This window comes from Saccopteryx bilineata, chromosome 10 (assembly GCF_036850765.1).
Source record: "Saccopteryx bilineata isolate mSacBil1 chromosome 10, mSacBil1_pri_phased_curated, whole genome shotgun sequence".
Classification (NCBI taxonomy): domain Eukaryota; kingdom Metazoa; phylum Chordata; class Mammalia; order Chiroptera; family Emballonuridae; genus Saccopteryx; species Saccopteryx bilineata.
In genome coordinates this window covers 50,605,822-50,620,665 of record NC_089499.1, presented here as the reverse complement: position 1 = coordinate 50,620,665, position 14,844 = coordinate 50,605,822, and the positions used below count along the sequence as shown (strand labels likewise).

Sequence of the window (14,844 nt, the reverse complement as noted above, 5' to 3'; positions counted from 1 at the left end):
CAGCACTTTAGTTGTTCATTGATTGCTTTCTCATATGTGCCTTGAATGGGGGCTCCAGGCGAGCCAGTGACCCCTTGCTCAAGCCAGTGACCTTGAGCTTCAAACCAGTGACATTTGAGCTCAACTCAGCAACCATGGAATCATGTCGATGATCCCACACTCAAACTGGTGACCCCGTGCTCAAGCTGAATGAGCCCATGCTCAAGTCGGTGACCTTGGGTTTCAAACCTGGGATCTCATTATTCTAATCAACGCTCTATCCACTGTATCACCACCTGTCAGGCTAAAAGTTTGTTTTTGTTCTTCTGATTTTACAAGAAATTAAAATGTATTCATTGGCCCCTAAAAGTGTGGGCAAGGTGCCTGGTAAAGAAGCCAGCTCTGTGTGGGTCTGTAATGAAGCTGTCTAAAAAGGAGACTGTCACTTCAACAGGTTTTGATTTTCTTTGAAATTTAATCATACTCAAAGATGATAACTTGGGAGAATGATTACAGTATGCTGTTAAGTGAAAACACCAGGTATCAAAACTATGTGTACATTCTCATTCCAGTTTGTTAAATAAATTCTTTTTTTTTTTTTTGTATTTTTTCTGAAGCTGGAAACGGGGAGAGACAGTCAGACAGACTCCCGCATGCGCCCGACCGGGATCCACCCGGCACGCCCACCAGGGGGCGATGCTCTGCCCCTCCGGGTCATCGCTCTGCCGCGACCAGAGCCACTCTAGCGCCTGGGGCAGAGGCCAAGGAGCCATCCCCAGCGCCCGGGCCATCTTTGCTCCAATGGAGGCTTGGCTGCGGGAGGGGGAGAGAGAGACAGAGAGGAAGGAGGGGGTGGGAGTGGAGAAGCAAATGGGCGCTTCTCCTATGTGCCCTGGCCGGGAATCGAACTCGGGTCCCCCGCACGCCAGGCCGACACTCTACCGCTGAGCCAACCGGCCAGGGCCTGACACTGCTTCTAAGAGCATAAAAATATTTCAAAAATTTAAGTTTCTGTATGCCTGTTTGGAAGAAGGAAGTGATGAAAGCCAAGCTACTTTTCATATGCTTACAAATAAGCAGTCTCTGAAGCTGATTACAGAATTGTGCTTGGTTATATGAAGCTGCTTTCCAGTATGAGTGACATGTACAGGGCCAGGGGCACGTGCCAGGGGCACCAGCTTGGCCATTGACCAGCTGTGTGGTCTCACAGCTCTTTGACCCCCTTGGTGCTTACCTTTGCAAACTGAAAAACCAAAAAAGCAAACTTCAACCATTTGCCATATTTTTGTTAATTTCGAATTTCTCTCCAGAGTACGATTGTTATGCTCATTTTTGCTGATGCAGTTAAAGTTCAGAGAGGTTAAGTAATTTGTCTAAGGACACAGAGCAAGTTAGGGGCAGAGCTGGGATTTGAGCTGTCCCTATTCATGACCTTTTTTTCATTCCCCCTCACTGGATAAGATGATTCCTTCTAGCCTTTCAGCTCTGGTGTTCTAAGATCCCTGTGGTAGCAGGGAAAATAATATTTTCCTTGTTAATTTCATATTATTCTCAGTTTCTGAAACCCCAGGATATCAGCACCTCCATTCCTCAGCAAGAAACACCTCTGAACCTGGCTGGAGACGGCCTTTCCTGGAGTGAGGTGGATGTGGTTCAGGCAACCGATAACTTTAACCAAACCCACAAAATCAGTGAAGGGTTTTTTGCTGACATCTACAGAGGACAAAGGCAGGGCATGCCATTTGTCTTCAAGAAGCTCAAAGAGGTGAGTACTTCCTGGTTTCCAGTAAGGGGTGGAGACTGCCTGGGTGAGGCTGGATTTTCATGTTTCAGCGTCTGTTTTCCTACAGATGGCCTGCCGAGGTCCAGGATCAGTTGAAAAATTCTTACAAGCAGAGATGCAAATTTGTCATAGGTAAGCCTCTCCTATGGGAGATCTTTTTTAAATCATGCTGACAGTTAACTCTTATCAAGAGTGCTTTCTGTGCGGCAGGCATGTTTTAAGCATTCTGTGTATATAAACACAGTTTATCCTCTTGAGAACCCTGTAATGTAGCTCCTGTTATCATGCTATTTTACATATGGGAAAATTGAGGCACAAAGAGGTTAAGTGTCTTGTCTAAGACCACACAGCTAATAAGTGACAGCCAGAATTATTTGAACCTAGATTGATCTGGTTCCATAGTCCATACTTTTCCTATAGTTGCATATATATGTATGTGTGTGTGTGTGTGTGTGTGTGTGTGTATATACACACACACACACACACACACATACTTAAATTATAAAAGAACCTTGGCTCTCTTGGCCCAATGCCTTTCATCCAGGAGGAAGAGATATCTGTTTCTATCTCATTTTTTTTCCTTTTTTTTTTTTTTTTTTTTTTGTATTTCTCTGAAGTTAGAAACGGGGAGGCAGTCAGATAGACTCCCGCATGCGCCCGACCAGGATCCACCCGGCATGCCCACCAGGGGGCGATGCTCTGCCCATCTTGGGGCATTGCTCTGCCACAATCAGAGCCATTCTAGCGCCTGAGGCCATAAAGCCATCCTCAGCGCTCGGGCCAACTTTGCTCCAATGAAGCTTTGGCTGTGGGAGGGGAAGAGAGAGACAGAGAGGAAGGAGAGGGGGAGGGTGGAGAAGCAGATGGGTGCTTCTCCTGTGTGCCCTGGCCGGGAATCGAACCTGGGACTCCTGCACGCCAGGCTGACGCTCTACCACTGAGTCAACCGGCCAGGGCCTCTATCTCATTTTTTGAGATGGGCAGAGACTTACTGATTCCAACTGTAAGGGTGAATCCATCTTTTTTTTTTTTTTTTTTTTTTTTTTACAAAGACAGAGAGAGGGATAGATAGGACAGACAGGAACAGGAACGGAGAGAGATGAAAAGCGTCAATCATCAGTTTTTCATTCAACACTTTAGTTGTTCATTGATTGCTTTCTCACATGTACCTTGACTCTGGGCCTTCAGCAGACTGAGTAACCCCTTGCTCGAGCCAGCGACCTTGGGTCCAACCTGGTGAGCTTTGTTCAAACCAGATGAGTCCATGCTCAAGCTGGTGACCTCGGGGTCTCGAACCTGGGTCCTCCACATCCCAGTCCAACACTCTATCCTTTGCGCCACCGCCTGGTCAGGCAGGGTGAATCCATCTTAAAATCTTAGTGCTCTAGGGCAGGGTCTGGCATATGATGACCCGTAAGCTGAATCTGGCCCCTCCTATGTTTATATGGCTTGAGAGCTAAGAAGGGTTTGAAAGAAATAAAAAGAGTATTTCAGGACACATGAAAAGTATAAAAAACTCAAGTTCAGCATTCAGAGTAAAGTTCTGTTGGAACACAACCACACCTGTTTGTATCTGTATTGTCCGTGGCTGCTTTTATGCGATGGTGCACAGTTGAGGAGTTGTCACACAGAACATATGGCCTACAAAGCTGAAAATATGGACTAGCTTGCTTTTTACCGAGAAATTCTGCTGACCTCTGGTCTTGAGCAATAAGAGCCTACACAAGTCATCCTCAAACCTGCTCATTTTACAGATGGGGAAACTGAGGTTGGAGAAGTGAAGTGAGCCTCCCTGTCATAGAGCTGGGTGGGGACTGTTTGGAGACTTGGGGACTTGTCCTGGCTCTACCATCACTGACTGATGATGAATTGAACAAAGTAGATTGGACACCGGTCATGTGGTGTACACCAGCTGTCATTCTACTTGGGCAAGTCACTGTTGAGTTTCCTCTGTCAACGTGCAGCCTTGGGCAAGTTATGCGTGATAACTGTAGAGTATTTTAAGAAATAAAGAAAATTATAAATAAGAAAATAGAAATCACCTATTTTACATAGCACCTACAAATAACCATTACTGTATTAGTATTTTGATATATTTTAATCCTTTGATAATCTTTAATTCTTTCTCTATTCATACATGTGAGCACATTTATCATATACTTATATAACACACATTTTATGGAAACTGGAAGTCTCAAATCCCTTCCACCTTGGCATAGGGCCATCTTGGAGATGGCAGTCATTCCTTCACTCATTGATTTGGCAGATAGAAGTGGTTAAGGCCTTACTTGGCTTTAGGGAGTACAGGCCATGAAGAAAACACTGCCTCTGCTTTGGGGAAGTTATGGTTCCGTGGGGAAAGCAGTGTGTAAATAAGGAGTGTGAAAAGTGTGAAGTAGGATGGCCTGGGGGAAGTGGAAGAGACCAAAGGGGTCAGGCAGGAGGCCACTACAATAGTCCTGAGGAGAGTCCTTCAGAGGTAGAGGAGGGGGGAATGAAAGGGATTGCTTTTTTTAATCAAATTTTTTATGTCTTTTTATTTTTTTTAGAGAAAGAGACAGACAGACAGGAAGGGGGAGAGATGAGAAGCATCAGTTCTTCATTGTGGCTCCTTAGTTGTTCAGTGATTGCTTTCTCATATGTGCCTTGACTGGGGGCTACAGCAGAGCGAGTGACCCCTTGCTCAAACCAGAGACCTTGGATTCAAGCCAGCAACCGTTGGGCTCAAGCCAGTGACCAGGGATCATGTCTATGATCCCATGTTCAAGCTGGTGAGCCTGTCCTCAAGCCAGCAGCCTTGGGGTTTTGAACCTGGGTCCTTGGCATCCGAGACCGATGCTCTATCCACTGTGCCTCTGCCTGGTCAGGCTTTAATCAAAATTTTTAAATATTTTTTTTTTGTTTTAATTGATTGATCTTATATAGACAGAGAGAAGAACTGGGGTGGAGGAGCATCCATTTGTTCCACTTAGTTGTGCATTCATTCGTCACATCCTGTGTGCCCTGACTGGGGATTGAACCACAACCTTGGTGTTTTGGTATAATGCTATAACCGACTGAGCTAACTGGCCAGGGTGAAAGGGTGTTTTTAAATTATTATGATAGCGATTGGTGACTAATTACATGGGGGCAGTAAGGAGGTTTCTAGAAAACTGAATGGATGTTGGTGCACTTTGCTGAGATAATAACTATGGGCGGAGAGGGGGTTTGGGATTTGTTGAGTCTAGGTTGTTCACCTACCTAGAGCATGGAGATGAGAGACTTGGGAGCCTCCCTCATAGAGGTGGGAGATACCTAGAGGAGCAGACTGGAAGGTGAAGGAGGTGGTTCTTAGTGAAAAAGGCCAAGAAAGAGTGGTCAGAGAGGTAGGAGGAGACTCAGGAGGGACCTAGCAGAAGAGGGTTTGGGGGAAGAACTCCAGTCCTGGGAATCAAACCAACCTGCAGTCCTGTCCTGGCTCCACTGCTTACTAGTTGTAACCTTGGACAAGTTCCTTAATCTCTAAACCTTTGCTTCCGGAAGATGGTGAGATGAGGAATTGGAGCAGTGTTTGGTTACTCTTTCTATCTGACTCCTCACCCCTGCACTAATGCCTGCTTTCAGATGCTGCCACCCCAACATCTTGCCTCTGCTGGGCTTCTGCACTGGAAAGCAGTTTTACAGCTTGATCTACCCCTACATGGCAAATGGTTCTTTACAGGACAGACTCCAGTGTCAGGTAAGAAGCTGGGTCATGGTCACAGGACGGGACCAGGAAGCACCCAGTTAGAGAACCAAGAGTTAAGGACATATAGGAGTCCAGAGAGGGAGGGGCCATCCAGAGAGACTCTTTAAGAGAAGTTGGTCCAGGAGAGATAAGATCTAGCTAAATAGGTCTTCAGATAAAAACCTATAAAAATTTATTTGACAAGAGGTGTTTTTAGTTAAGTCAAGCGCAAGACAAAGTTATCCCATAACACTAATTTTATTCAACATTCTTTTGGAGGTGATAGCTAGTGCTATAGAACAAGAAAAAGTATTAAGAGATATAGAGTGTGGAAAAGTAGAGGCAAAAATTTTTTTTTAAAGCTACTTCTTTTTTTTTAATATTTTATTTATTGATTTTTAGAGAGAGAGAGAGAGAGAGAGAAGGGGGAGGAGCAGGAAGCATCAACTCCCATATGTGCCTTGACCAGGCAAGTGCAGGGTTTCGAACCGGCAACCTCAGTGTTCCAGGTCGACGCTTTATCCACTGCGCCACCACAGGTCAGGCGAGGCAAAATTTTATTTAACACTTTGAGTAGCGAGTTTTTTTCATGCTCGCTGACCCCACAGGAGTGAGGGGTTTTTTTTCAAAAAATGAAATTAGTTCCAGTTCCAGTTTTATTAACTTAAAATCATGTTTGTTTGATAACCAACTCATGGAAACAAGAAAAACATACATTTGCCTTTTTTTAATGTTGCCTTACACATTTTTAAAATAAACTGATCATACTCTGGATGGTCAGGAGACATGGGGATGTACATGAACGTTCGTACTACTCAAAGAGTTAAAAATGCCATTCTGCCTGACCTGTGTTGGTGCAGGGCATAAAGCATCAACCTGGAATGTTGAGGTCACCGGTTCAAAACCCCTGGCTTGCCTGATCAAGGCACATATGGGAGTTGATGCTTCCTGCTCCTCCCCCCTTCTCTCTCTTTCTCTCTCTCTCTCTCTCTCTCTCTCTCTCTCTCTCTCTCCTTCCCTTCCTCCCTCCTTCTGTCTGTATCTCTTTCCCCCTCTCTAAAATGAATAAATAAAAAAAGTTTTTATAATGCTATTCTAATGTATACCTATTTGGTTGTGTATTTGTGGAATATATCTCTGGAAATATAAAAGAAAATGGTGCTGTGGTTGACTCTGGGGAGGGGAACTAGGTCTCTGGCTAAGGACAAGAGGAAAATTTTTACTACACATCCTTTTGTACCTTTTGCATATTATACCATGTGAGTATAATACTTATTAAAAATTTTTAAACAATTCTCCCTCCCAGAAAATTTTCAAACAGAGGGGAAAAAAGTTATTCCACATGGAATTATTGCTTCCTTTGGCAGGGACCAGACAAAGCAGTTATTCATGGTATAATAATGATCTTTAGCTTTGCTGTGCTCTTCCTGTGTGCAAGGCACTGTGATAGGGCTTTACACAGGTCTCCTCCAGGCCTTGCCACAACCCAACAGGTTTTCTCCATTTTCCAAAAGATGAATCTCTGGCTCAGGATGGCAGGATGACTTGCCCAGGGGAACACAGCTGAGAAGTGTCAGGGCTGGGGTTTAAACTGGCTATACGTGAATCTGGATTTCAGAGTTTTTGAGAAGAAATCTATTGGCGAGGCCAGTTCTTAGAGGATGCGGGATCTAAGACAGACCTTGAATAATAAGTGGTGATTTAGCCTAAAGATTCAGTCTTAGAACAACAGTGGTAGCGACTAGGGACGGGTGGCAGACTTTAGCCCATCCCAGTTTTCATTAGCCCTTGTAAAGTCTTCCCAAACACACATAAAATGGGTATAAGGCCCATGTGCCAGGTGTGCCAACACAACTTCCATAGCTCCTCTCCCAACCAGCCTCTCTTAGAAAAGAATTCCAGAGCTGCCACTGTAATAGTCATGACAAAAGTAGCTGCTGCCTGACCAGGCGGTTGCGCAGTGGATAGAGTGTCAGGCTGGGATGCGGAGGACCAGGTTCAAGACCCCGAGGTCACCAGCTTGAGCGCGCTCATCTGGTTTGAGCAAAAGCTCACCAGCTTGGACCCAAGGTCGCTGGCTCGAGTAAGGGGTTACTCCATCTGCTGAAGGCCCACGGTCAAGGCACATATGAGAAAGCAATCAATGAACAACTAAGGTGTCGCAATGAAAAACTAATGATTGATGCTTCTTCTCATCTCTCTCCATTCTTGTCTGTCTGTCCCTATTTATCCCTCTCTCTGTCTCTGTAAAAAAATAAATAAACAAGAAGAAGAAGAAAAAAAAAAGTAGCTGCTGTTTGTTGAGTACCTACTAAGTGGCAGGCACTATGCTAGGGACATACCATACACTTCCTTGACTCTTTAGAACAACCTTAAAGCATAGGGATTAACATTTCCATTTTAATCCAAAGAAAGCGAGGCTCAGAGATATTGAGTTTTTTTCCAAAGTCACACAGCTCCTGCATGTCTGAGCTGGGATTTACACTTGGGTCCTTCTGATGTCAAAACTGGACCCCTGCCAGTAGACCATGCTGGTTGAGCCCTGTTGCGGAGGACAGGAACGGCTGGAGGAGAGACAGGAGCCCAGGACCCTGCTGTTGGGACTTTAAAAGGCACAGGTATCACTGTTTCTCCTCCTTTTCTTTCTTTCAGGATGGCTCAGACCCCCTTCCCTGGGCCCAGTGCATCAGCATCTTCTCAGGGCTGCTCCGTGCCGTGGAACACCTTCACAGCCTGGAGATCATCCATGGCAACATCAAGAGGTAAGGGGGGCGCTGGACCCCACCAAGGGCTCAGGCTGCAGGGATGAGGCAGACCCATATTCCAGCGGCCCCTTTCTCTCACTCGGTCTCTCTTCTTTTTACTTTTCTCCCCCCACTTCACCTCCCTTGGGTCTCTCTTTGTTATACTCTCAAAAATCAGTGTTTCCGATTGCTGCCAGCATGAATTGCCTACTTGTCACCACATTCATCTGTCTGAGCTAGTGTTTCCCAACAAGCACCCTATATTCCCTGATGGATTTTACTTCCCACATACCCAGCTGGTCGGTACCCGGTCCTTGAAGTCTGAGTCATATCTGCTTGAGATTTTGAGCTCTGTGCCCAGGGTCTTTTTGGAGACCAGCCCCATGCTTTTGTACCTGTTGATGAAAGCAGTTCATACCAGGGAAGCTTCCTGCAGGTTAGTGTGCACCATAGCTGTCAGGCTCCCAAACATCCAAGAGCAAGCAATCCCTGGCTAGGGATTGGCTGCGTGGGGAGAGGTTTCAGAAGATACCAGAGACTTCGGCAAAACTGAACTCAAAACCATAGAACTCACACTTCCCCAAAGTGCCTGTCCATTTGGCAAGGGGAAACCCTTTCCTCTTCTCTCTCCACTGATTCTTACTTGGTTGCACAAACAACAGTAATAACAGGAAAGGAAATGAAAGGACGAGAGGTTGTCCTACTTCACCAACCTGACTCGTCAGTTAGCCTCCATTTCTTTATTTCTTTTCTCAGCCCCTTCCCACACAGAAGCCTTAGCCCTAAGGCAGCACAGTTACCTGCTTACTAATTCATATTCTCTTTTCCTGCTTCATTTAATCATGATAAACATTTGCCTGGGTTGCATATCATCATTCTCAGTGACTTCTTAGTCTTGCATAGCAGGGATTGCCCAATTTACTTACCCACTCCTAATAGTGGAGATTAGAACTGGTGTCTTTTTTTTTTTTTTTTTTTTACACAGAAACGGACAGACAGACAAGAAGGGAGAGAGAAAAAGCATCAATTTGTAGTTCTGGCACTTTAGTTGTTCATTGATTGCTTCTCATATGTGCCTTGACCAGGGGGCTCCAACTGAGCCAGTGACCCCTTGCTCAAGTCAGTGACCTTGGGCTTTAAGTCAATGATCTTGGGCTTTAATTCAGTGACCATGGGATCATGTCGATGATCCCATGCTCAGACCAGCAACCGCACATTTAAGCTGGTGGTGATCCTGTGCTCAAGCTGAGTGAGCCCACGCTCAAGCTGGCAACCTCAGTTTCAAACCTGGGACCTCAGTATCCTAGGCCAACACTCTATCCACTGTACCACCACCAGTCAGACAGAATTGGTGCCTACTTTTAAATAAAACACTGAATATTTTTACACATATAGTTGAGTTTTTGCCCCCCCCCCTTTGGAGTACTTTCTGAGAATTCACTCTCATGGTTTAAATGATTAGGTTCAAGAATATTTTTATTGCAGCCCTGGCCAGCTGGCTCATGGTAGAGCATTGGCCCAGCCGGTGGAAGTCCTGGGCTCGATTCCCAGCCAGGGCACACAGGAGAAGCACCCATCTGCTTCTTCACCCTTATCCCTCTGTTTCTCTCTTCCCCTCCTGCAGCCAAGGGTCCACTGGAGCAAAGTTGGCCCGGGGCTGAGGATGGCTCCATGGCCTCTGCCTCAGACACTAGAATGGCTCCAGTTGCATTGGAGTGATGCCCCAGATGGGCCAGGTATTGCCCCCTAGTGGGCATGCCAGGTGGATCCTGGTTGGGTGCATGTGGGAGTCTGTCTCTGCCTCCCCGCTTCTCACTTCAGAAAAATAAAAAATTTAAAAAAAAAAGAATTTTTTTTTTTTTTTGTATTTTTCTGAAGCTGGAAACGGGGAGAGACAGTCAGACAGACTCCCGCATGCGCCCGACCGGGATCCACCCGGCACGCCCACCAGGGGCGACGCTCTGCCCACCAGGGGGCGATGCTCTGCCCCTCCGAGGCGTCGCTCTGCCACAACCAGAGCCACTCTAGCGCCTGGGGCAGAGGCCAAGAAGCCATCCCCAGCGCCCGGCCATCTTTGCTCCAATGGAGCCTTGGCTGCGGGAGGGGAAGAGAGAGACAGAGAGGAAGGAGGAGGGGTGGTGGAGAAGCAAATGGGCGCTTCTCCTATGTGCCCTGGCCGGGAATCGAACCCGGGTCCCCTGCACGCCAGGCCGACGCTCTACCACTGAGCCAACCGGCCAGGGCCAAAAAAAAGAATATTTTTATTGCTCTATTTTCTACAGTCTGGGCAGGTTCAGTCACCATGGATGCTGGCATTTAGACCTGAGTCAGCTGAGCCAGAGCTGGGGTCAGAACAGGTTCAGAAGGGACTGAGCCAACACAGCCTATAGGGTTGGCCAGCTGAGATTGATTAGGGTGGACACTGTGGGGAGCAAGATGGCCAGACCTCTTTGGCCATACTAAATACCATTCCTGAGGCTGCTGGATTAATCTCAGCTCCATCCTCATTGGCTGGTGGGTGTCGGCTTCCCTTTTAGGACTGGCTCAGAAACTCCATGTTAAGGATCTTCAGTGACCTTAACTTGCTGCGGCCAACACTGCTCACTGCCAAGTTGTTTTCCCAAAAAGGTCTCCAAGGAAACCTCTTCTTGTCCAGCCTAAAATGAGAAGGTTCTGTTTATTTTCTTTTCCACAGCTCTAATGTTTTGCTAGATCAGAACTTTACCCCCATGCTGGCTCATCCAGTGGCTCACCTGTGTCCTCTCAACAAAAGGTCAAACTATACCATGATGAAGACCCACCTTTTCCAGGCCTCAACTGCGTATCTGCCAGAGGATTTCATCAAGGTGGGGCAGCTGACAAAGCGAGTGGACATCTTCAGCTGTGGCATAGTAAGAGTTTCCTTCTCTGCTGAGTACTCATTTGCCCTTTCCATGGCTCCTTTGTAAGCACAGGCTATAGTAGAGGCTCAGATATGTTCTATGAAAGTACAGTAGGGGTTGGCACACTATGGCCCACAGGCCAAAACTGGCCCATGGCCTATTTTGTATGTAATTTTTACATTTATAAAAGATTGAATAATAATAATTTTAAAAAACAAAGAAGAGGATGTTTCAGAGATGTGGTGTGTGGCCCACAGAGCCTAACATGCTTACTCTCTAGCCCAGGCATGGCCAACATCCAGCCCGCATAATTAGTTTATGTGGCCTGTGATTAAATTTTTTTTAAAAATATTTTATTTATTGATTTTTTTTAGAGAAAGAGAGAGAGAGAGAAAGGGGAGGAGCAGGAAGTATCAACTCCCATATGTGCCTTGACCAGGCAAGCCCAGGGTTTCGAACCAGCAACCTCAGTGTTCCAGGTTGATGCTTTATCCCACTGCGCCACCACAGGTCAGGCTAAATTTTTAATATTCTCCGCACGGCATACTGTGGAAATGAAATAAGTAGTACTTTTAAATCGTTATACATAAATTACAATATCTTCAGTAATCTCCAGCTCAACTTATATTTGTGAACAAACTTTTTCTTTAATCAACCTAAATAAAAGTACAAGATCAAGATTGAATGATTTACATTTGGATGGTGTGTTAAGAATAGCTACTACGGCCCTGGCCGGTTGGCTCAGTGGTAGAGCGTCGGCCTGGCGTGCAGAAGTCCCAGGTTCGATTCCCGGCCAGGGCACACAGGAGAAGCGCCCATTTGCTTCTCCACCCCTCCCCCTCTCCTTCCTCTCTGTCTCTCTCTTCCCCTCCCGCAGCTGAGGCTCCATTGGAGCAAAGATGGCCCGGGCGCTGGGGATGGCTCCTTGGCCTCTGCCCCAGGTACTAGAGTGGCTCTGGTCACAACAGAGCGACCCCCCGGAGGGGCAGAGCATCGCCCCCTGGTGGGCGTGCTGGGTGGATCCCGGTCGGGCGCATGCGGGAGTCTGTCTGACTGTCTCTCCCCGTTTCTAGCTTCAGAAAAATACAAAAAAAAAAAAAAAATACAAATAGAATAGCTACTACAAGAATAGAGCCAGGCCCTGGCCGGTTGGCTCAGTGGTAGAGCGTCAGCCTGGCATGCGGGGGACCCGGGTTCGATTCCCGGCCAGGGCACATAGGAGAGGCGCCCATTTGCTTCTCCACCCCCCCCCCTTCCTCTCTGTCTCTCTCTTCCCCTCCCGCAGCCAAAGCTCCATTGGAGCAAGGATGGTGGCCCGGGCGCTGGGGATGGCTCCTTGGCCTCTGCCCCAGGCGCTAGGGTGGCTCTGGTCGTGGTGGAGCGACGCCCCGGAGGGGCAGAGCATCGACCCCTGGTGGGCAGAGTGTCGCCCCTGGTGGGCGTGCTGGGTGGATCCCGGTCGGGCGCATGCGGGAGTCTGTCTGGCTGTCTCTCCCTGTTTCCAACTTCAGAAAAATACAAAAAAAAAAAAAAAAAAAAAAAGAATAGAGCCAGATATTAAAAAAATTATATGTGATGCAAAGCACCTCAACAGGTCACATTAGTTTTTTTGTTAATTTGTTGTACTAAATTACTTACATTTATTCATAAACAAATTACATAGTAAAATTTTGTTTACTTACACAAATCGTTTTTGTATTTAACATTTTTTAATTTTAATATTTCATCTGGCCTGTGAAAAAAGTTTTCTTTCTAATCTGGCCCGGGGGCAAAAACTGTTGGCCACTCCTGCTCTAGCCTGTTAAAGAAGTAATTCGCCCAATCCTTGAAGTAAAGCCACTCAGGAGAGTCCAGATTTTAGGTGGCCACAGATATCATCTCCTGACTTCTCTGATTTCCATCCATCCATCCTTCTAATTTTCTATCTAGTTGTGTGTGTCCTTATTTGTTCATCCATCTGTTTTGTCCATCTGTCCATCCATCTCTCCAACCATTTATTTAACATTCATTCACTTATCGATCCACCTATCTGTTCATTGTCCATCCATCCAGCGCCCAGCCATTCATTCACTGTCCATCTCTCATCCTCATCGCCATCCTGGCTATCATTACTGTGTGTAAAATTTGTGTAAAATACAAATGTAACTAAAACACAATCCCTTCCCGAGGAATTCATGGTCTGAAAAATAGCAGTTTTCGTTGTATATTTCTACAGAACACCAATTCCTTGAGATCGCTGTAGGTTTGGTGTGTTTAAAGGTTTGTGGCCAAATAGATTTGAGAAATCTGGGTTAAGCAAAGTCAAGCAGATTTCTTTACCACAAAATTAATCAGAGAATTTAATCTGATAATTGTGAATTTACCACAGCTGGGCAAACACTGTGCTGTGTTTTCCAAATTAATTTGATAATTGAACCTTTTTTCCTTAGTATCTCTTAGCATCAGTGTTCCATGGAACCAGGTCTGGGGAATGCTGGCTGAGAAAACTGACAGTCTCTGGTTGACCTCTGCCAAAAGCAAATAGCTGTATTTTGGACCTTGCCCTCTTTCTTCCTGCACTTCCTCTCTCTGACCACAATCTTGTGTCTGTCCACCTCTCCTACTAGTACCCTCCCCCTAAGCCACCTTCTGTCCTCAGCCCTGCCCTCCACATATCAGATTCCACTTCCTCTGTCTCCTGGCTCATCAGCTCTTCTGGTTTCCTTGGCCCCACTGAGTGGTCAGTGCAGCTCAGCAGGCTCTCCCAGGCTTCTGCTCCTTTAAGACATTTTGGGACTGCCTGGTCTGTGGTGGTGCAGTGGATAAAGTGTTGACCTGGAATGCTGAGGTTGTCGGCTCAAAACTCTGGGCTTGCCTGGTCAAGGCACATACGAAAAGCAATCAGTGAACAACTAAAGTGGAGCAACTATGAGTTGATACTTCTTGTTCCTCCCCCTCTCTCTTTTCCTACTCTGTAAAACCAATAAATAAATAAATAAAATACATGATAGGACTGAACCCCGAAACCACCAGGCATGGATTTGGGTCTCAGCTCAGTTACTTTCAGCTGTGTAATGTAGGGTACATCACCTATAACCCTGGGCCTCAGTTTTTTTGTTTGTTTGTTTTTTATTGATCTACAAGAGAGAGAGAGAAACATCAATTTGTTGTTTCACTTTATTCATGCATCATTGGTTGATTTTTGTCTGTGCCCTGACCAAGAATCGAACCCGTAACCTTGGTGCATGGGGATGACTAACCAACTGAGCTACTTGTCCAGGGCTAGGCCTTAGTTTTGTCCTCTGTAAAATGGGAGTAATGATACATATGTAGATTAATAAGATGTTATATAAAATGGTTAGCATAGTACCCTGCACATACCAAGATGATGATGATGATGATGATGATGATTATAGTGGTTTATTTTATTATTTCTATCTTTACACCTTCATTCTTGATTTTGGTTTACAGTTGACTTCCTTATGCATTCATTCATTCAGTCATTCAGTGCCCACTGACTCTCTGCACTCTGTTTCTCAGCTCTGCCATTGACTAAGTATGATTTTGAACTTTGATTTCTTTTATGGGGAATACTACATTTCTCAGTGTTTTTGGTGAGCACTAAATGACCTCTGTAAAAGGCCCAGCACAGAGCCTGAAGTATGGAAGCAACAGAGGAAATGTTTATTTCCTCTTGTTTGTCCCTTCCTTTCTGGCAAGTGCTGGTGGGAGTCTCTTTCCAAATGGCTCCTGTCCACTTGCTGCAGGGGT

At 45.9% G+C, this 14,844-nt stretch overlaps 1 protein-coding gene across 2 annotated transcripts in view; it reads left to right on the top strand.

Moving 5' to 3' along the window:
* The window catches only part of IRAK2 (interleukin 1 receptor associated kinase 2), an 89,556-nt gene that overhangs the window by 53,660 nt on the left and 21,052 nt on the right, over window positions 1-14,844 (top strand). For both annotated transcript variants that reach the window (XM_066246053.1, XM_066246051.1), the window contains 5 exons: window positions 1,535-1,744; window positions 1,830-1,894; window positions 5,366-5,480; window positions 8,121-8,230; window positions 10,908-11,103. In XM_066246053.1, the coding sequence (XP_066102150.1) occupies window positions 1,535-1,744; window positions 1,830-1,894; window positions 5,366-5,480; window positions 8,121-8,230; window positions 10,908-11,103 (696 nt within the window). The remainder of the gene's footprint in view (window positions 1-1,534; window positions 1,745-1,829; window positions 1,895-5,365; window positions 5,481-8,120; window positions 8,231-10,907; window positions 11,104-14,844) is intronic.